At 43.7% G+C, this 23741-nt stretch overlaps 1 protein-coding gene across 1 annotated transcript; it reads right to left on the minus strand.

Annotated features, from left to right (window-relative positions):
* Positions 1–271: 271 nt before the first annotated feature.
* On the minus strand, positions 272–1990 carry LOC125538001 (probable 3-ketoacyl-CoA synthase 20). Its single transcript, XM_048701315.1, has 2 exons — positions 1292–1990; positions 272–1117 (listed from the first exon to the last, which is right to left on the minus strand). The coding sequence occupies exons 1-2, from the start codon at positions 1988–1990 to the stop codon at positions 302–304; spliced, it is 1515 nt and encodes a 504-aa protein (XP_048557272.1). The 3' UTR covers positions 272–301.
* Positions 1991–23741: the final 21751 nt, after the last annotated feature.

A 23741-nucleotide genomic window follows, 5' to 3' on the forward strand; every position in this document is an offset into this window, starting at 1 on the left:
TGTAAATCGCCTGATTTTTTGTTTGTTTGGGCTAGTCGATTTCCTAGACCATTAGATGAAGGTCCAATGAACGCCCTTCTGTCTTCTTCCTCCTTTCACAAAATTGATTTACTCAAATTACAAATTCAGTTAACTTACATATAGCTATTGTGGTGAAATGATACTCCAGTCCTTTGCCTCCACCACTCACCCTTTTATTCTCAAGTGCAGTACACAATAATCATGTTTGATTCATTCAAGACGACTTGTCCCTAGTTTCAAGAGGCCACGCTTCCATTATTTCCACCCGACGACGCAAACACTACACAGCTGGTACATACGACGCATCCTCATTGATGGGCATCACCTTGGGCACATGGACCGGAAGAACGTCGATGTCTTGTGCCCAGGGGCTGCCCTCCTCCACGGCAGCGGCGCGCTCGACCGTCCTGAGCGCCTTCCACACCGCGCTGTTGCATTTGAACCCGGAGCCAAACGCAATCTGCCACACACGGTCTCCCCTCTTGATCCTGCCCTTGGCCTCGCAGTAGGCGAGCTCGTACCACAGCGAGCTGCTCGACGTGTTGCCGAACCTGCAGAGGGTCATCCTCGAGGGTTCCATGTGCCACTCACCCAGCTTCAGGCTTTTCTGCAGCTCGTCCAGCACGCCTCGCCCCCCTGCGTGGATGCAGAAGTTCTCCAGCGCCAGAGTGAAGTCGGGGAGGCACGACATCACTGTAGTACGGAACACCCGTTTGAGCACGACGGCGCCAAGGAACCGGAGCTGCTCACGTAGCGGCAGAACGAGCGGGCCAAGGGTGGTGATGTTGGTGCGGAGCGCGTCGCCGGCTACGGACATGAGATCCTTGGAGAGTGACACGCCCAAGTTCCCGACCTCGTCTTCCTCCTGCATCACGCACGCGTAGCTCTTGTCGCTAGGGCCATGGTGCGTGCGCACCGTATGGATCAGCTGGTACTTGGCGCGTCGCCGCTGGTCGCGACGGTTCGACAGAAGAACTGCCGCGCCGCCCATCCGGAACAGCATGTTGGTCACCAACATGGTCCGGTTGTTGCCCAAGTACCCGTTTAGGGTGATATTCTCCGTGCTGACAACCAGTGCGTATGTGTCGTCGTACACCTGCAGCGTTAACCGGTTAGCACGCTGTACATCAACGTATAACCTAGAAGACATCACAGGCAAACCCAGTTCTAAATGAAAATTCAGAAACCGTTCAGGAAATAAGGATGGCTCACACGGACGGTTAATTTGCCCGTTCATGCTTGGATGTGTGTAGCTTGTAGTAGTACATACCTGAAGCAGGTGCCTGGCGAGGTCAATAGCGATGACGCCGGCGCTGCAGCCCATGCCGCTGAGGTTGTGGGTGACGACATCGTCGCGCAAGCAGTAGCGGTTCACCACTAGCGAGGTGAAGGACGGCGTGGGGCTGTAGAGGCTGGAGTTCACGATGACCACACCGATGTCGTCCGGCCGCACGCGGGTCTTGGCCAGCAGATCGTCGATCAGACCGAAAATGACGGTGTGGGACTCCTCTTTGGCGGTGCGGAGGCACATGTCCAGTGGCACCCTGATGAGGGACGCAGGGAAGTGCGTCGCCTCGCCGAGCCCTGACCGCTCCAGAACCCTCTTCTGGAAATCCATGCTCTCCGCGTTGAACGCACCGGTTAGCCTGTAATGGTGGATGGACCGGGCGCGGGTCAACTCGTGCGCCGGCGCAGGCTTGTAGCCGGCGAAGTCCACCAGGTACACCGGCCGCAACGACAGGGCGTAAACGTAGGCAGCCGCTACTGCGCCTGCTACAGACACGGCCATGACGCCATGTGTGCCGCTCAAGAGGGCATACACGCCGTCAATTGACAGCATGGTCATTACCGCCAGCGAAGACACGACGAGGAGCAGTGTGACGGCGAGGAGATGAGGCTGTTGGCCGACGAAACGACGGTACAAGAGCTTGGCCTGGTTTCGCATAACCTTTCCGAGCTCATTGTCCATTGGAGTCGGTCGGTGGATCTCCACCTGAATGAACGTTCGGGTGGTAAAACTCTTAACTATGCTTAAAACACCGAGAGCTATGCAAGCAGTTTAGCCGATCGAAACTCGGACAATCTACTCCCTCTGTTCCTAAATATTTGTCTTTCTAGACATTTCAAATAACTACTACATACGGATGTATGTAGACATATTTTAGAGTGTAGATTCACTCATTTTGCTCCGTATGTAGTTACTTGTTGAAATGTCTAGAAAGACAAATATTTAGAAACGGAGGGAGTAGGTGTTTGGAAGATGCAGCATGGCGCGCGCCAATTTATATTGATAAAAAAAGGAACGGAGGCAACTTCCTTTGCATGCACCAAATTAGCGGACAGGACAAAACAGGTGACAAGCATGCCAAGTTTTGATCACAGTGCATTTTCCTCACCAAGAGAAATTTGAATGCACGCATGCATGGTCCAAACCTGGCCTGGCCTTCCTGTTTTTGAGCCTAATTATTGCCATACCTTCACCTTCCTGCTTCTGCTTGTCATTGATGCCGCCAGGAGATCGAGATAATATTATTTTAATGAAATATCGTTTTGTAAATATAAATACTTGTAGTTCAAACCCCTATTTTAGGGTTTTTGGAGGATCAATCTGTGGTTGAGATGGTTAGGTGTACAGTGGTATCCCCAACCCTCTAGGGTTCAAATCCTGGTGCTCGCATTATTTCTGGATTTATTTCAGGATTTCCGGCGATGCGCTTTCAGTGGGAGGAGACGTTCCCGTCGACGATGAGGCGCCTACGGTGACTTCGTAAATCTCAAGATGATATGCCGGCTCAGTCTCTCAGAGGTACTCATAGGGGTAGGGTGTGTGTGTATGCCTTCATAGGGGTGAGTGTATGCGCGTGTATATGAGCGATTGTGTCTGTACTGATGCTCAAAAAAGGGTTTTTGGAGGAAAATAGACTTAAATACTTTTGGACCAAAATAGTTTGTAATAAAAATATTTTTATGTCCTAGCCACATGGCATGATCATTGGGAGCAATTTGGGCCAGAGTCTTGGAAGATAATAGCTATGAGAATTTCTATGAATTAATTCAAACAAGAACACCCAATAAAAATTAAAATAAACAAGTTAATACCATTTCAAGGAAATTTTTGATGACTCAATAATGGCCATTGTCATCTTAAGTGAAGTCATGCATAACACAAGGTGTGACAACAACATCGTCGTCCATGTCTAAAACCTCAGGCATGGATCATGACTAAAACTATGCCTAGTGGCATACATAGAGGGCGATCATTCGTAATTTTTGGTGGGTTGGTGTTAGAGAGGAAGCTAGTGCAAGAGCTTTATATGTCAGGGCTTGGAAAGATTTTTGTACTCCAAAGAAAGAAGGTGGTTTGGGAATCAAAAACATGTTGGCTATGAATCAAGGTCTCCTTGCGGCTACCTGGAGACTTGCTGAAAATCCAGAAAGCCAAATCTATCAAGTTCTCTGTGCCAAGTATTTTCCTGATTCTTCCATTTGGAGAGCTACACGGAATACTCCGAGATCTGCTTCCTGGACTTCCATTCTCAAGGTCATGCCAATGTTCAAGGAGCATTTTTTTATCAGATCACCCAAGGCACCTTGGTGTACCACTTGGGGGAACATTTATGGTCACCTCATTGTCCAGCATAGTACTTTTGTTTACCCAGCTAAGGTCTCCGATCTTTGGCTATCAGGCCAAAAAGTTTGGAATTCTAAGCTCATCACTAACCTTTTTCAGGAACCGACCGCTTCGGCTATTATTGCTACTACTATAGTTGTTGATGATAGTAGGGATATCCTTTGTTGGAAGCTCACTCCTTCTGATAAGTCCAATTCAAAGAGTACTTATAAGCCATGTTTACAACAAATTCATACTGTGCGGGCAAATCGATCGAGACAGGTGAATCAATCAACCAAAGATATTCTGCAGCTGGTCTGGAGGCACAAATTCATAGCTCCAAGGGTCAAAACGTTTGCCTGGCACTTACTTAGGCATGCTCTCCTAACTGGTCTTAGAGCTGACAGGTTTTCTAGTCATATTTCTTCTACATGCTCTAGATGTGATTCAGATGAAAATGAAATGCATCTTTTATTTCTCTGCAACTTTGCCAGAGCCTCTTGGTTCGGGCACCCCTGGTATACGAGATATGATATTCTTGCTCTCAATCATAATTCTGTTATTGATATTATTTGGACTCTAATTAACATGAACCATCCACAAGCAGCTAGACCGGGCAAGGTAGATGCAGCAGTACATCACTGAAGATGGATTGGTGGCAGGTGGCTGTGGCGGCCTCATACCCGGCAGGTGTCCTGGTTGAGGAGTGCGCCGGACTGGTGGGTGCCCCATACTCGGCAGGCATCCTAGTTGGGACCTCAGGTCTTAGATGTTAGGTTTGGTTGCGATGTCTGTTTGGTATTAGTCCAGACTATCAGCATCCCTATATCAACTACATAGGAGTAGCGACAGATGTTGCCTAGACGGTGGCTTTAGTCTTACTGTTGTATGACTTTATAAGGTCTTGTGTGAATAATTAATAAAGTGGCTGCATGCATCGTCTAGATGCAGAGGCCGGGGGTCCTCCATTTCTAAAAAAAATCTTCTTGTGGTGTTTGTGGAAAGCAAGAAACGATGTTATTTTTTGCAGGAAAGAATCACATCCCCATCAGGTTCACTAGGCTGCACTAGCCATTGCCTCTGTCCAAGATATGCAAGATCCCCACTAAGAAAATCCAAATAGTGATCCACCTTCTTCGAAGGAGCAACAATCTACAACCATACTCTTTCAAGGGCAAGAACAAGTGCAACAAGGCTCCACCCTCAAATCTGACTTGGCTATTTCAGGTACCAAAATATACTCAGATGCTTCTTGGCACAAAAAGAATGTTCTTGGGTATGGTGGCAATCCGGCTACTGGTATTGGTGTTCACATCCTCTTCCTCAAAGACGATTCTGATTCAAGCCTCTACTCATGATGTTCATTCACCTCTTATTGCTGAAGCTTATGCACTTCTATTTGCTGCTAAAATCTCCTGCAGGCTTCAACTTCAACAAGGTTCTTTTCTCACTGACAATATTTCATTAGCAAAGTTGTCTGCTTCAAGAGATATCAATAACACCAACATCAGCTGGAGATGCAGACAACCGATCAGCGAGTTCTTTCAAGTCTCTCATTCTCTTAATATTGTTATCACATCCCCAGGAATACCAATGTAATTTCTCACAACTGTGCTCATCAGGTTCTCAACTCGAGAGTAGAACCTGTCTTTAGTTGTTCACGGTCTTCTCATGGCAATGTACCTTGCCCTTTTCCGCAATCCGTTCTCAGGTTTCAGGTTCAGGGCTATGTAATTTATGTTGTACATTTTCTATGAGTTGAATGAAATAGTGGCGCTTGACGACGCCTTCCTTGTGTTAAAAAAACTCAAAAGGTGAAATCTATTTAGGAAGTCGAGGGCTTTAATGTTGAAGTTGATATGATTTTTCGATGCTTTCTACTAAGAATGCTTATACTAGTGATAATCTTATATTTACTAATTGGATGCACCATACGAGCCTCCACGTTAATCCTCGTGAACAGGTAAAATTAGCCATCGATCTTCTTTTATCTCACGACCTAAAAGGTTGGATGGCAAGTCATGGTGTTTTCCTTCCACTATTCTCATCCACCAAACCCATAGCGTTAGATATAAAAACAAAGCCCATGTATCCCACTTCCATGGCTCATGTTACATCGCCGCTCTCCATGGCTCTGCTGGATTAGTCATCTTCTTTCCTTCCTCTTGTTGGAAATATGCCCTAGAGGAAATAATATTGTATTATTTATTTCCACATTTATAATTAAGAGTTTATACTCTATGCTATAACTTCTATGATCCTGGAATATGTGATTCAGTGGAAAACTCATAAGCACGTGTGGAGTGATAAACGGTAAAACATGCTTCCTAGTCTTGCCTCTAGGACTAGCTCAAGTGTTGTATGTCGATCATGTTTCCCGGATCTTGGGATATCGTTAAGTGTAATGATAGTCCCAAAACAACATTAAGAGTATGCTAGAAAACCAACAGGCCAAGCTCCCCCGCCTACCGTGTGACAAAAGCACTGCCTTTTTACTAATCTGGATTTCTTTTCTTAGACCAATATAATCGAGATTTGTAGTTCGCACCAAGAAGCAAAACCAAGTACTACACTTTGCAGTTCCAAATGAAATGGTGGCACACTTATAACACAACATTAGAAGAATGATCATATTGAATTGACCCAACTTGTTTGTTATACTTTGGGATACAATCATTACAAGTCAATCGATATAACACATGAGTTAATGTATGCTTTAGTTCCTCACATCATGAGAGTATCGTAGTCACTTCTTACCGAGCGATGGACTTTGGGGTTGCTCAAACATCATCTGTAACATGGTGATCATAACGACAACTTTCAGGTTCATCGAAAAGTTTAACAAGGGACTAGATAAATCAAGAGTGGGATTTGCTCCTCGACAATGGAGAGATATTCTTAGGGCCCTCTTGGTGTGACAACATCCATCATCATCTTGCTAGATACATGTTACTAGGTCACATGGATGCTGGAACATGTCAACGAGAAAGAAGAACAAAATCGGTAACGAGGAGACCGGTATAGTGAGCATGAGAATCACTCAAGAGGATATCAATATATCTCACCTCGGGTTTTTAGAGTATCACAAAGCAAAGGGGATAGCACATGATAACCAAAGGTTCACTGGACTATCAGACATGTATTCATAGGATCAATATGGATGTCCACAGTTCCGTGATTGGTCATTGCATGAAAGGGAATTTTGTTCATGTCTATGTTTACCGGACGTACAGGGTCACAAGCTTAAGAGAATCATGATCTGTTAAGTGTTAGTGGAGTAAGAGTTATTAGAAAATATTCAAGAAATAGTTTCGAGAGAAATTGAAAGCGTTTCCAAGTTACGAAAGAGTTTTGGGATTTACAGGGTAATACCGGGAATTGATATATAGGTGGAAAATATTTGTGTATAGAAGCTAAATTAATAATAAAAGATTCTAATATTGATGAGGAGGCTTTTAGAATTAATTTAATATCAATGGGCCAAAGAAAACATAAAAATCTAAGTGGTGGAGAGTTAATGGGCCCTAGGGCCCAACAACAAATTAGGGCGCCCCCATGGCTTATATGACAAGCTAAGGGGAGGGAATTGGACTTGGAAGGGGACTCCCCCTCCTAGTGGAGGTGCACCAAGGAGGAGCCCTACCCAAGTCAGCTTCCCCCTCCTACACCTATACATATACATGACAGGGCGCCCCCTAGAGGAGACACAAGTTCCTTGCCTCCGGCGCCCCTCTCTAGTTCTCGTCTAGTTTGATCTAGACTAGATTGTGGTAGTTACCACCACTTGAGTTTGTATGTTGTATGTTGTATCTGTTAGATCAGAGAGTATATACGTGTAGTATGTAGTATATAAGAATGTTTAGGTAGTATATATACTACTCTTTAGGTAGTATGTATCGTATTTTAAGTATGCTTCTTTTTATGTACAAATATGTACATATTTCACAAATATAATTAAAAAAACATGGGCCAACTTGCAATTTTTTCATGTAACTCAGTTTGAATTATCTTATATATAGTATATGAATGTATTTAGAATGAGAAAGTAGTATATATATAGTACCACATTGTAGTATATGAGACATGTGGGGTAACTACCCCTAGGTGGTAGGATGTATTTTTCATATATATAATATATATATCAACTCCTAGTGCTGATCTTGTTGAACAAAATAGAGAACATGTTCATGTAAATTTCATTGCTAAAAATAAGTTCAACAACAATGTCTATAGAAAGTACTTTGGACATACTTATCCTAGGTCTTATCCTTCAAAAAATAATAGATATGGTAGGAAAATATACCCATTGGAATCGATGGACTGATGAATATGCATTGATTACTAACCAAAATAAATTAACAAAAGCTTTATTGATAAGTTGAAAAACTTGATGGAGTTTTTAATAGGGGTAGAACTCTTTCTAATGATTTAATATCCATTTATCATACTTTAGTAAATACTTAAATTGATAATATGGAGACTCTTGTACATATTCAAGTCACCATGGACAAGAATTTGGAGACTTAAAACATGCTAGAAGCTAGAAGGAACATTACTGCACATGTTGAAATTGAACGTGAAGAAGTTAAAAGCCTTGGTAGTGTTGGCTCTTCTTTTATAGATGCAACTAAAATTAAATATGATGGTTGCACACTCGCTAAAGTCTTTAAAGTTTCACAGAGTAATCAGAAGTTCATAATTCTAATTCTTGCAATAACTAATTTTTTGAGCACATATAACAAGCTGTGTTAAATGATAGAGAAGGAAGATATAAGCATTATGCCATTATTGCTAGAAATTCGAATCAATACATTTTATTCCTATGCTTTGTGACCTTGGTTCTAGTGTTTCTACTATTCTAAGTCACTATATGAATGCATGGCAAATGGAGGCATGGCAACGTAATTTGCATCTTGTTGATTCTACCATTAAGAAACCAATTAGTAGAATTGATAGTATCATCATTAGTGTTAAGTTCATTATTATGTACATGGACTACAACTCGTTCTGTCCAATTATTTCGGGAACACCTTTCTTTAGTACTGTAGGATGTGATTGATATGAAAGAGGGTAACAACAAATTATCATTCCCAACAAGAAAGGGAATGGATCTCTTCTAAAGGAATAGGATAAAGACATCTCATGAATCATTGTTAAAGTCTAGCTAAGGTGACAGAGAGATCTAAAAAGGTAAGAAAACCTAGCTATAAGGCTATAAAGAAACCATTTGTGGAAGGCACCATTGTTATTATTATATTTCTTGCATCATTTATGTGATACTTTAGAAATAATTCTTAATCTATTTTGTTGACTAAAGTAACAAAAATTATCTTTAATATTTATATTACAAAAAATTGCTAGACTAGTTGTTTTTACGGTTTTGATGAACTTCGGGAATTTGCATAGTTTTGCTGGCAAGGCCAAAAATCTTTAAAAACTTACACGAAACGAAATCACAAGTCTTCTCCATGTGCTAATTGGTTCGATTTTTTAGCAAAGTCTAAGAGCATCTCTAGTTGATCCCTCAAAATTTAGGCCCTTATATACCCCCTGTAACTTAACTCCTTGTATATGTTGTTCTAAAAAACGCGGTTCCTAGCCGAACCCCTAAACTTAACTCCCTATAGCTTACAGTTGCTTATGCATTACGTCGAACACTGGCAATGCATCAGTAGCTATCCATCAAGAACTAACATGTACTGTTCGTAGCGATCAAAGCAATCACTGTCCTAGCCGGATGTTCAGGCGCTGACCATCATCGCGAAGGACGCCAAAATGAGCACCGTCGTGGTTAGCCACAGTGCCACCTACAACATCTTCCATGCTTCCGCGTGCTTTGGTGTGCTCTGGGAACTCTTATTATTGGTTGTGGCGGTAGAAGCCGACGTTAGTGGGAAGGCCGCTTCAGCGGCGGAGAAGGCGACGGCGAGGGAGATTTGGCAACATACATGATACGTCTCCAACGTACCTATAATTTATGAAGTATTCATGCTGTCATTTTATCATTGATACGTCTCCAACGTATCTATAATTTTTGATTGTTCCATGCTGTTTTATTATCAATCTTGGATGTTATATAATCATTTTATAGTCATTTTACATCATATTTGGTACTAACCTATTGACATAGTGCCAAGTGCCAGTTGCTGTTTTTTACATCGTAGAAAATCAATATCAAACGGAGTCCAAATGCCACAAAACTTTATGATGATTTTTATGGGCCAGAAGGAAGCAGATGGGCCATGGTTGGACCCGGGGGGAGTCCCGAGGAGGGGACAACCCACCAGGGCGTGCCAGGAGGCCCTATAAATACCCCCGGACCGCCTCTTTGCTCTATAAATACCCCCAAAATCCCATAACCCTAGGGGAGACGACGAAATATTCATCCAGTTGCCGTAGAGTCTAGAACCACCAGATCCAATCTAGACACCATCTCAGATGGGGTTCACCACCTCCATTGGCGCCTCTCCGATGATGCGTGAGTAGTTCTTTGTAGACCTTCAGGTCCGTAGTGAAGGAAATATGCCCTAAAGGCAATAAAAATTTGTTATTTATATTTCCTTATATCATGATAAATGTTTATTATTCATGCTAGAATCATATTAACCGGAAACTTAGTACATGTGTGAATACATAGACAAACAGAGTGTCCCTAGTATGCCTCTACTTGACTAGCTCGTTAATCAAAGATGGTTAAGTTTCCTAGCCATAGACATGTGTTGTCATTTGATGAATGGGATCACATCATTAGAGAATGATGTGATGGACAAGACCCATCTGTTAGCTTAGCATAATGATCGTTTAGTTTATTGCTATTGCTTTCTTCATGACTTATACATGTTCCTATGACTTAGTGTGCTATCAAACGTCACAACATAACTGGGTGATTATAAAGATGCTCTATAGGTGTCACAGATGGTGTTTGTTGAGTTGGCATAGATCAAGATTAGGATTTGTCACTCCGATTGTCGGAGAGGTATCTCTGGGCCCTCTCGGTAATGCACATCACTATAAGCCTTGCAAGCAATGTGACTAATTAGTTAGTTGCGGGATGATGCATTATGGAACAAGTAAAGAGACTTGCCGGTAACGAGATTGAACTAGGTATGATGATACCAACGATCGAATCTCGGGCAAGTAACATACTATGACAAAGGGAACAACATAAGTTGTTATGCGGTTTGACCGATAAAGATCTTCGTATAATATGTAGGAGCCAATATGAGCATCCAGGTTCCGCTATTGGTTATTGACCGGAGATGTGTCTCGGTCATGTCTACATAGTTCTCGAACCCATAGGGTCCGCACGCTTAACGTTCGATGGCGATTGGTATTATGAGTTTATGTGATTTGTTGTACCGAAGGTTGTTCAGAGCCCCGTATGTGATCACGGACATGACGAGGAGTCTCGAAATGGTCGAAACATGAAGATTGATATATTGGAAGGTTATGTTTGGACACTGGAAATGTTTTAGATGAGTTCGGGCATTTTCAGGAGTACCGGGGGGTTACTGGAACCACCCGGGGAGTTAATGTGCCTTAATGGGCCATGGTGGAAGAGAGGAGGAGGCGGCCAAGTGGTGGGGCGCCCCCCAAGCCCAATCCAAATTGGGGAGGGGGGCCGCCCCCCTTTCCTTCTCTCCCTCTTCCCCTTCCTTCCCCCTCCTAGTTGGACTAGGAAAGGGGGGAAACCTACTCCTAGTAGGAGTAGGAATCCCCCTTGGGGCGCGCCATAGGAGGCCGGCCCTCCCCCTCCTCCACTACTTCATATACAGGGGAGGGGGCACCCCATAGACACACAAGTTTATTTTAGCCATGTGCGGTGCCCCCTCCACAGATTTCCACCTCGGTCATATTGTCGTAGTGCTTAGGCGAAGCCCTGCATCAGCAACTTCATCATCACCGTCACCACACCATCATGCTGACGAAACTCTCCCCCGGCCTCAGTTGGATCTAGAGTTCATGGGACGTCACCGAGATGAACGTGTGCAGATCGCAGAGGTGCCATGCGTTCGGTACTTGATCGGTTGGATCGCGAAGACGTTTGACTACATCAACCGCGTTACTTAACGCTTCCGCTTTCGGTCTATGAGGGTGCGTGGACACACTCTCCCCGCTCGTTGCTATGCTTCTTCTACATAGATCTTGCGTGATCGTAGGATTTTTTTTGAAATACTACGTTCCCCAACAATGGTGTCCGACCCAGGTCTATGCGTAGATGTTATATGCATGAGTATAACACAAAGAGTTGTGGGAGATAATAGTCATACTGCTTACCAGCATGTCATACTTTGATTCGGCGGTATTGTTGGAGGAAGCGGCTCAGACCGACATTACACGTACGCTTACGCGAGACTGGTTATACCGACGTGCTTCGCACACAGGTGGCTAGTGGGTGTCTGTTTCTCCAACTTTAGTTGAATCAAGTGTGACTACGCCCGGTCCTTGTTGAAGGCTAAAACAACAAACTTGACGAAAAATCGTTGTGGTTTTGATGCGTAGGTAAGAACGGTTCTTGCTAAGTTCGTAGCAGCCACGTAAAACTTGCAACAACAAAGTAGAGGACGTCTAACTTGTTTTTGCAGGGCATGCTGTGATGTGATATGGTCAAGATGTGATTATATAAATTGTTGTATGAGATGATCATGTTTTGTAACTTAGTTATCGGCAACTGGCAGGAGCCATATGATTGTCGCTTTATTGTATGAAATGCAATCGCCATGTAATTGCTTTACTTTATCAGTAAGCGGTAGCGATAGTCGTGGAAGCAATAGTTGGCAAGACGACAACGATGCTTCGATGGAGATCAAGGTGTCAAGCCGGTGACGATGGTGATCATGACGGTGCTTTGGAGATGGAGATCAAAGGCACAAGATGATGATGGCCATATCATATCACTTATATTGATTGCATGTGATGTTTATCCTTTATGCATCTTATTTATGTGTATTTTACTAGTGTTTATAGGAACCCCTCGGTATTTGATGCCGGTTCAGTTGCTAAGAGTAGTAACTCGAAACAGGAGTTGCAAAATAAACAGAGACTAGTCAAGGGCGAGGTGACTATATGTGTTGGAAATGATTCCAAGGATGATAAGATCACCATCGCACACTCCCTTTACCTTCGGGATTAGTGTTGAACCTAAAATAAATGTTATTTGGTGTTTGCGTTGAGCATGAATATGATTGGATCATGTTTATTGCAATATAGTTATTCATTTAAATCAAAGAATGATTGTTGTTCTATTTACATGAATAAAACCTTCTATGGCCACACACTCAAAATAAATGGTTTATTGAATCTCGATCATGTTGATACACATATTCATAATATTGATGCCAAAAGATGCAAAGTTGATAATGATAGTGCAACATATTTGTGGCACTGCCGTTTAGGTCATATTTGTGTAAAGCGCATGAATAAACTCCATGCTGATGGGCTTTTGGAATCACTTGATTATGAATCACTTGATGCTTGTGAACCATGCCTCATGGGCAAGATGACTAAGACTCCGTTCTCCAGAACAATGGAGCGAGCAACTGACTTATTGGAAATAATACATACTGATGTATGCAATCCGATGAGTGTTGAGGCTCGTAGCGGGTATCATTATTTTCTGACCTTCACAGATGATTTGAGCAGATATGGGTATATGTAATTGATGAAACATAAGTCTGAAACATTTGAAAAGTTCAAAGAATTTCAGAGTGAAGTGGAAAATCATCGTAACAGGAAAATAAAGTTTCTATGATCTGATCGCGGAGACGAAATATTTGAGTTACGAGTTTGGCCTTCATTTGAAACAATGTGGAATAGTTTCGCAACTCACTCCACCTGGAACACCACATCATAATGGTGTGTCCGAACGTCATAACCCTACTTTATTAGATATGGTGCAATCTATGATGTCTCTTACCGATTTACCACTATCATTTTGGGGTTATGCATTAGAGACAACTGCATTCACGTTAAATAGGGAACAGTCTAAAAAATCCATTGAGACGACACCGTATGAACTATGGTTTAGCAAGAAACCTAAGCTGTCGTTTCTTAAAATTTGGAGTTGCGATGCTTATGTGAAAAAGTTTCAACCTGATAAGCTCAAACCCAAATCGGAGAAGTGCGTCTTCATAGGATACCCAAAAGAAACTATTGGGTACACTTCTATCACAGACCCGAAGGCAAGATATTTGTTGCTAAGAGTGGATCCTTTCTAGAGAAGGAGTTTCTCTCGAAAGAATTGAGTGAGAGGAAAGTAGAACTTGATGAGGTAATTGTACCTGCTCCCTTATTGGAAAGTAGTTCACCACAGAAATCAGTTCTAGTTATTCCTACACCAATTAGTGAGGAAGCTAATGATGATGATCATAAAACTTCTGATCAAGTTACTACCGAACCTCGTAGGTTAACCAGAGTAAGATTGGCACCATAGTGGTACGGTAATCCTGTTCTGGAGGTCATGTTACTTGACCATGATGAACCTACGAACTATGAGAAAGCGATGATGAGCCTAGATTCCGCAAAATGGCTTGAGGCCATGAAATCTGAGATGGGATCCATGTATGAGAACAAAGTATGGACTTTGATTAACTTGCCCAATGATCGGTGAGTCATTGAGAATAAATGGATCTTCAAGAGGAAGACAGACATTGATAGTAGTGTTACTATCTACAAATCTCGAATTGTCACAAAATGTTTTCGACAAGTTCAAGGTGTTGACTACGATGAGATTTTCTCACTTGTATCGATGCTTAAAAGTCTGTCTGAATCATGTTAGCAGTTGCCGCATTTTAGGAAATCTGGCAAATGGATGTCTAAACGGCATTCCTTAATGGATTTTTTAAAGAAAAGTTGTATATGATGCAACCAGAAGGTTTTTTCGATCCTAAAGGTGCTAACAAAGTGAGCAAGCTCCAGCGATCCATCTATGGACTGGTGCAAGCATCTCGGAGTTGGAATATATGCTTTCATAAAGTGATCAAAGCATATGGTTTTATACAAACTTGCGGTGAAGCCTGTATTTACAAGAAAGTGAGTGGGAGCACTACATCATTTCTGATAAGTATATGTGAATGACATATTGTTGATCGGAAATAATGTAGAATTTTCTGGAAAGCATAAAGGAGTGTTTAAAAGGAGTTTTTCAAAGAAAGACCTCGGTGAAGCTACTTACATATTGAGCATCAAGATCTATAGAGATAGATCAAGACGCTTGATATATTTTCAATGAGTACATACCTTGACAAGATTTTGTAGTTGTTCAAAATGGAACAGTCAAAGAAGGAGTTATTGCCTGTGTTGCAAGGTGTGAAGTTGAGTAAAGACTCAAAACCCGACCACGATAGAAAATAGAAAGTGAATGAAAAGGCATTCCCTGTGCCTCAGTCATAGGTTCTATAAAGTATGCTATGCTGTGTACCAGACCTATTGTGTACCTCACCATAAGTTTGGCAAGAGGGTACAATAGTGATCCAGGAGTAGATCACTGGACAACGGTCAAAAATATACTTAATGGAATAAGGAAATGTTTCTCAGTTATGGAGGTGACAAAGAGTTCATCGTAAAGAGTTTGCATCTTGATCTGGATGACTCTAAGTCTCGATCTAGATACATATTGAAAGTGGGAGAAAGTAGCTAGTGTAGCTCTGTGCAAAGCATTGTTGACATAGAAAATTTGCAAAATGCTTATGGCTCTGAATGTGGCAGACCCATTGACTAAATTTCTCTCGCAAGCAAAACATGATAACTCTTTGGGTGTTAATCACATAGCGATGTGAACTAGATTATTGAATCTAGTAAACTCTTTGGGTGTTAGTTACATGGAGATGTGAACTAATCACATAAAGATGTGAACTATTGCTGCTAAATCACATGACGATGTGAACTAGATTATTGACTCTAGTGCAAGTGGGAGACTGAAGGAAATATGCCCTAGAGGCAATAATAAAGTTATTAGTTATATTTCCTTATATCATGATAAATTTTTATTATTCATGCTAGAATTGTATTAACTGGAAACTTAGTACATGTGTGAATACATAGACAAACAGAGTGTCCCTAGTATGCCTCTACTTGACTAGCTCGTTAATCAAAGATGGTTAAGTTTCCTAGCCATAGACATGTGTTGTCATTTGATGAACGGGATCACATCATTAGAGAATGATGTGATGGAAAAGACCCATCCGTTAGCTTAGCATAATGATCGTTTAGTTTATTGCTATTGCTTTCTTCATGACTTATACATGTTCCTATGACTATGAGATTATGCAACTCCCGAATACCGAAGGAACACTAAGTGTGCTATCAAACGTCACAATGTAACCGGGTGATTATAAAGACGCTCTATAGGTGTCTCCGATGGTGTTTGTTGAGTTGGCATAGATCAAGATTAGGATTTGTCACTCCGATTGTCGAAGAAGTATCTCTGGGCCCTCTCGGTAATGCACATCACTATAAGCCTTGCAAGCAATGTGACTAATGAGTTAGTTGCGGGATGATGCATTACAGAATGAGTAAAGAGACTTTCCGGTAACGAGATTGAACTAGGTATGATGATACCAACGATCGAATCTTGGGCAAGTAACATACCAATGACAAAGGGAACAACGTATGTTGTTATGAGGTTTGACCGATAAAGATCTTCTTAGAATATGTAGGAGCCAATATGAGCATCTAGGTTCCGCTATTGGTTATTGACCGGAGATGTGTCTCAGTCATGTATACATAGTTCTCGAACCCGTAGGGTCCGCACGCTTAACGTTCGATGACGATTAGTATTATGAGTTTATGTGATTTGATGTACCAAAGTTTGTTCGGAGTCTCGAATGTGATCACGGACATGATGAGGAGTCTCCAAATGGCCGAGACATGAGGATTGATATATTGGAAGGTTATGTTTGGACACCGGAAAGGTTTCGGATGAGCTCATGCATTTTCCGGAGTACCGGGGGGTTACCGGAACCCCCCGGGGAGTTAATGGGCCTTAATGGGCAATGGTGGAAGATAGGATGAGGCAGCCAAGTGGTGGGGCGCCCCCAAGCCCAATCCGAATTGGGGAGGGGGGCCGCCCCCCTTTCATTCTCTCCCTCTTCCCCTGCCTTCCCCCTCCTAGTTGGACTAGGAAAGGGGGGAAACCTACTCCTAGTAGGAGTAGGAATCCCCCCTTGGGGCACGCCATAGGAGGCCGGCCCTCCCCCCCTCCACTCCTTTATATACGGGGGAGGGGGGCACCCCATAGACACACAAGTTGATTTTAGTCGTGCGCGGTGCCCCCTCCACAGATTTCCACCTCGGTCATATTGTCGTAGTGCTTAGGTGAAGCCCTGCGTCGGTAACTTCATCATCATGGTCACCACGCCGTCGTGCTGACGGAACTCTCCCTCGGCCTCAGCTGGATCTAGAGTTCATGGGACGTCATCGAGCTGAACGTGTGCAGATCATGGAGGTGCCGTGCATTCGTTACTTGATCGGTTGGATCGCGAAGATGTTCGACTACATCAACCGTGTTACTTAACGCTTCTGCTTTCGGTCTACGAGGGTACATGGACACACTCTCCTCGCTCGTTGCTATGCTTCTCCTAGATAGATCTTGCATGATTGTAGGATTTTTTTTGAAATACTACGTTCCCCAACACGTAGTTAGTAGCTAGATCGCTTCATCTCTCTCTCTTGTTCTCAATACAATGGTCTCTTGGAGATCCATATGATGTAACTCTTTTATGGTGTTTTTGTTGGTATCTGATGAGCTTTGAGTTTATGATTAGATCTATCTTTTTATATCCATGAAAGTATTTGAGTTTCTTTGATCTCTTTTATGCATGATCTCTTATAGCCTCGTATTTGTTCTCCGATATTTGGGTTTTGTTTGGCCAACTTGATCTATTTATCTTGCAATGGGAAGAGGTGCCCGGTGGTGGGTTCGATCTTACCGTGCTTCATGCCAGTGATAGAAAGGGAACCGACACATATGTATCGTTGCTACTAAGGATAAAAAGACGAGATCTATATCTACCGCCATATAGATAAACGGATGTTGTCTACATCATGTCATCGTTCTTATTGCATCACTCCGTTTTTCCATGAACTTAATACACTAGATACATGATGGATAACGGTCGACGTGTGGAGTAATAGTAGTAGTTGCAAGCAGGAGTCGGTCTACTAATCTTGGACGTGATGACTATGTAATGATCATTGCCTAGATATCGTCATAATTATTTGAGGTTCTATCAATTTCCCAACAGTAATTTGTTCACCCACCGTTTGCTATTTTTCGAGAGAGAAGCCACTAGTGAAACCTACGGCCCCGGGTCTCTTTCTCATATTATTTGCCTTTGCGATCTACTTTTATTTGCTTTTATTTTTAGATCTATTAATCGAAAAACCCAAAAATACTTTGCTGCACTTTATTTTATTTGCGATCCAATTATCAATTATCACAATTTTATCTCCCGTCCATGTGCCTTTCTGGCGCCGTTACTCGAAAGGGATTGACAACCCCTTTAACATGTCAGGTTGCGAGGTGTTGTTGTTTGTGTGCAGGGGTTGTTTACGTTGTGTTGCTTGGTTCTCCTACTGGTTCGATAACCTTGGTTACGTATCTCAGGGAAATACCTACCGGCGCTATGCTGCATCATCCCTTCCTCTTTGGGGAAATATTGATGTAGCTTCAAGCGACATCAAAAGGAATTTCTGGCACCGTTGCCGAGGAAGATCTTCAACATAACCAGGTTCCTGATCACAAATCTCATCTCCCCACAATTTACATTATTTTCCATTTTCCTCTCGTTTTCCTCTCCCCACTTCACAAAAATTTGCCGTTTTTATTCGCCTCTCTTTTTCACCTATCTCTTGTTTCTCGTTCCGATGGCTAGCGTCCCTACTCATCCTTTCTCACTAGATTTTGAAGTTCTTTACTTCAAGCAAAGACAAGGAGAAAATTTGAAAGATGTCTGGTATAGGCTAATGGAATCGTATCGTGTTTCCAATCTAAAGGGGGATGCTAAGGTTTTGCTTCGTAATTTTTACATAGGATTAGCTTTGCATCATAGACAACTTCTTGATTTTGCCGCTAAAGGACATTTTATTGAGCTTGATGCAAACACTTCCAATGAAATTTTGGAACGAATTTTGGGAATTCCTCCTCAAAAGAAGGGGTTTTCTTTTACCCCTGAGGGAGTTCAAATGTTGGACAAACTTGGTGATTTGCATAAACATATGGTCGAAATACAGAAATATAATGAACCCCTCAAGCAGCTCAATGGTAGTATCAATCGCATGAATACCTTGATTGCTCTTTGCAACAAGCGATTGGATATTTTGGATCTTAAGATGGCTTCTTTTCCAGAGAATTTAGAGAAGCATAAAGTGCCTCCCGGGTTTGAGAAAAACCTTACAAAATTTGCCAAAACTTCGGAAGACAAAACTTAGATCCTTGCTTTATGCCTAGCTAACGGCGTAAAACTATAGCGCTTGTTGGGAGGCAACCCAATGAATAAAATTTATTTTTGCTTTTTGCTTCCTGTTTTTGAGTGATAGCACAATTATGCTACTGTTATGGTTGTGTTTTTCATGTTTTAGTTAGTGTTTGTGCCAAGTAAAGCCTTTAGGATCTTCTTGGGCAATAGTTGTTTGATCTTGCTAAAAAAACAGAAAGTTTGCGCTCACGAAAATAATTATCAATTTTTACCAGAGAGCGATAAAATACCCATTCCAATTGCAGTTGTGTTGGGGAACGTAGTAATTTCAAAAAATTTCCTACACACACGCAAGATCATGGTGAAGCATAGCAACGAGAGGGGAGAGTGTTGTCCACGTACCCTCGTAGACCGAAAGTGGAAGCGTTAGCACAACGCGGTTGATGTAGTCGTACGTCTTCATAATCCGACCGATCAAGTACCGAACATACGGCACCTCCGAGTTCACCACATGTTCAGCCCGATGACGTCCCTCGAACTCCGATCCAGCCAAGTGTTGAGGGAGAGTTTCTTCAGCACGACGGCGTGGTGACGATGATGATGTTCTACCGACACAGGGCTTCGCCTAAGCACCGCTACGATATGATCGAGGTGGACTATGGTGGAGGGGGGCACCGCACACGGCTAAGAGATCAATGATCAATTGTTGTGTCTCTAGGGTGCCCCTTCCCCCGTATTTAAAGGAGCAAGGGGGGGTGCGGCCGACCAGGGGAGAGGGCGCGCCGGAGGAGTCCTACTCCCACCGGGAGTAGGACTCCCCTCCTTTTTCCTAGTTGGATTAGGACTTGGGGGGGAAAGAGGAGAGAGGGGGAAGGAAAGGGGGGGGGGCGCCGCCCCCCCTCCTTGTCCAATTCGGACTTTTGGGGGGGGGGGGGAGGGGCGCGGGGCTGCCGCCCCTTGGCCGCCTCTCCTCTTCCTCCACTTTTACCCAGAACACTTCCGATATCCAAACATAGGCTTCCAATATATCAATATTCATGTCTCAACCATTTCGAGACTCCTCGTCATGTTCGTGATCACATCCGGGACTTCGAACAACCTTCGGTACATCAAAACATATAAACTCATAATATAACTGTCATCGTAACGTTAAGCGTGCGGACCCTGCGGGTTCGAGAACTATGTAGGCATGACCGAGACACATCTCCGGTCGATAACCAATAGCGGAACTTGGATGCTCATATTGGCTCCTACATATTCTACAAAGATCTTTATCGGTCAAACCGCATAACAACATATGTTGTTCCCTTTGTCATCGGTATGTTACTTGCCCGAGATTCGATCGTCGGTATCTCAATACCTAGTTCAATCTCGTTACCGGCAAGTCTCTTTACTCGTTCCGTAACACATCATCCCACAACTAACTCATTAGTTGCAATGCTTGCAAGGCTTATAGTGATGTGCATTACCGAGTGGACCCAGAGATACCTCTCCGACAATCGGAGTGACAAATCCTAATCTCGAAATACACCAACCCAACAAGTACCTTCGGAGACACCTGTAGAGCACCTTTATAATCACCCAGTTTCGTTGTGATGTTTGGTAGCACACAAAGTGTTCCTCCGGTAAACGGGAGTTGCATAATCTCATAGTCATAGGAACATGTATAAGTCATGAAGAAAGCAATAGCAACAAACTAAACGATCAAGTGCTAAGCTAACGGAATGGGTCAAGTCAATCACATCATTCTCTTAATGATGTAATCTCATTAATCAAATGACAACTATTTGTCTATGGTTAGTGAGGGAGTCCTGGATTAGGGGGTATTCGGACAGCCGGAATATATCCTTTGGCCGGACTGTTGGACTATGAAGATACAAGATTGAAGACTTCGTCTCGTGTCCGGATGGGACTCTACTTGGCGTGGAAGGCAAGCTAGGCAATACGGATGTGTATATCTCCTCCTTTGTAACCGACCTTGTGTAACCCTAGCCCCCTTTTGGTGTCTATATAAACCAGAGGGTTTTAGTCCGTAGGACAACATACAATCATACCATAGGCTAGCATCTAGGGTTTAGCCTCTCCGATCTCGTGGTAGATCAACTCTTGTAATACTCATATCATCAAGAATAAATCAAGCAGGACATAGGGTTTTACCTCCATCAAGAGGGCCCGAACCTAGGTAAAACATCGTGTTCCCTGCCTCCTGTTACCATCCACCTTAGACGCACAATTCGGGACCCCCTACCCGAGATCCGCAGGTTTTGACACCGACATTGGTGCTTTCATTGAGAGTTCCTCTGTGGCGTCGCCGTAAGGAAGGATGCCTCATCTCGTTGTTAAAAGAAACATCACCGTCGGGGGAGCTCTGGCTGTCGGCCAGACTCTCCGGCTAGGCAGTTTCGTCATGACTGCCTGTTCGGCCACTGCACCGACGATGACTTCTCGGGTCATCAAAAACAGCCTCCACGTTGGCTCGGAAGTCGCCGAGCAGATGGATCCAATGGAGCTCTCTTCCCTAAACGAACTCTTGGATCGCATCGCCGCCTTGGGAGTCGCTACGAACTATGATCGGATTGGGCTTAAACCCGATCAAAGGGAGATTAACTCTCCACCGGTCACCCATCACGTTGCGGTGGTGGAGGAACAATGCGGCAACTCTTCCTCTATTTTGAGGACTAACTATGTCCGGATTCCTGAGCTCTCCGAGCCGGATGCCCGCTTACGGGAGGAAATTACCCAAGCCCTGAACCTAGAATCAGGCAGCGGGCCAAATTTATTGGGTAACACTCCGGAACCCGAACTTCCAAGATTGGAAACTCCTCGGCCCCTACATCTCAGACCGGGTAGGGATTCGGACTCAAATCCATCCACCCAGACATAAACGATCTTTCCCACATCAGGCAAGAGCCCCATGAAACAACACATCATTATTGGGCCAGATTCGTCCTTGTGATGAACAAGGTTAAGGACTGTCGCGAGGAAGATGCAGTCTCACTTTTCTGCAATAATTGCACGGACAAGGGAATCCATAACACCTTAAGTCGCCGTGACATATCACGCTTCGCTGACTTGGCGTCAATAGTACGAAAGTACTATGCGATGGAAAGCACCTGGAAAACCGAAACGAATTTTTGGGATAATCCGGCTCCGAATATACACCCAGTCCAAAGTAAAAGGGTGCACTATCATAAGACGCCCGAGCTAGTTGCAAAGAAACAAAAACCGTCTACAGGGCATGGAACCATACTGGAGAGATGGCTTAACGGACCCTGCAAAATTCACAGTACAACGGATACAACACCAACACACAGCCTTAGAGCATGTTGGATACTCCGGCAGGTGGCCGAAAGTGGTGAGGATCTTCTTATCCCAAATGCCACAGGGAACCATCCCGTGGATAACAATACGGTGTTAACAGTCTTTGAGACATTTGCGTCAAATAATAGGCGCAAGCGAACACTCCACATCATGGCCGAAATCTGCCACGTAGCAGCAATAAATCCATGGAGTGACACGACTATTACCTTCAATGCCAGTGATGAACCTAAATTCCGAACAGCCCGAGCACTAGCCGCACTGGTCCTCAGTCCAATTGTGGACGACTTTCGACTCACCAAAGTACTCATGGACGGCGGTAGCGGATTAAACCTCATATACGAGGAAACTCTTCAAAAAATGGAAATATACTGGAACCGCATTGAGCAAAGTAGCACAACCTTCAGAGGAATCATACCCAGTCGGGAGGCACGATGTGCTGGGAAAATCACACTAGATGTGGTATTCGGTATGCCAGAGAATTATAGGTCCGAAGAAATTACATTTCAAGTGGCCCCGTTCAGCAGTGGATACCACGCCCTTTCAGGACGTGAGCCGTTTACGATCTTCCAAGCTGTACCCCATTATGGGTACATGAAGCTCAAAATGCCCGGGCCCAACGGAATCATCACTCTCGCCAGTGATCCGGACACAGCACTCCGCGCAGAAAACAAAACAGCCGCACTGGCCCTTGAGGCATTATCCGAAGCCCTCTCGGCCGAGGAATTAACCACGCTACGCTCCACAGTGGACAGGGACGACGTGATACTCGATAAGAGGTCCAAGTCCACCTCTTTTAAACTAGCGGATGAAATAGTCAAATTCCAAGTCCACCCAATGGACCCTACAAAAACAGCCTCCATCGAGGCACAGTTAAACCCCGCTGTCGGTGTCAAAACCGGCGGATCTCGGGTAGGGGGTCCCGAACTGTGCGTCTAGGCCGGATGGTAATAGGAGGCAAGGGACACGAAGTTTTACCCAGGTTCGGGCCCTCTTGATGGAGGTAAAACCCTACGTCCTGCTTGATTAATATTGATGATATGGGTAGTACAAGAGTAGATCTACCACGAGATCGGAGAGGCTAAACCCTAGAAGCTAGCCTATGGTATGATTGTTGTTCTTTATGTTGTCCTACGGACTAAAACCCTCCGGTTTATATAGACACCAGAGAGGGTTAGGGTTACACAAAGTCGGTTACAATGGTAGGAGATCTACATATCCGTATCGCCAAGCTTGCCTTCCACGCCAAGTTGAGTCCCTTCCGGACACGGGACGAAGTCTTCAATCTTGTATCTTCATAGTCCAGGAGTCCGGCTGAAGGTATAGTCCGGCCATCCGGACACCCCCTAATCCAGGACTCCCTCAGTAGCCCCTGA

This window comes from Triticum urartu, chromosome 1 (genome assembly GCF_003073215.2).
Source record: "Triticum urartu cultivar G1812 chromosome 1, Tu2.1, whole genome shotgun sequence".
NCBI classification, from domain to species: Eukaryota; Viridiplantae; Streptophyta; class Magnoliopsida; order Poales; family Poaceae; genus Triticum; species Triticum urartu.

Excerpts from the sequence above, each read along its gene's own strand:
- LOC125538001 (XM_048701315.1), bottom strand. The coding sequence starts at position 1,990 with ATGGACAATGAGCTCGGAAAGGTTATGCGAAACCAGGCCAAGCTCTTG. Across the intron at positions 1,118-1,291 it reads TCGCCAGGCACCTGCTTCAG|GTGTACGACGACACATACGC; the intron begins GTATGTACTACT and ends TTAACGCTGCAG.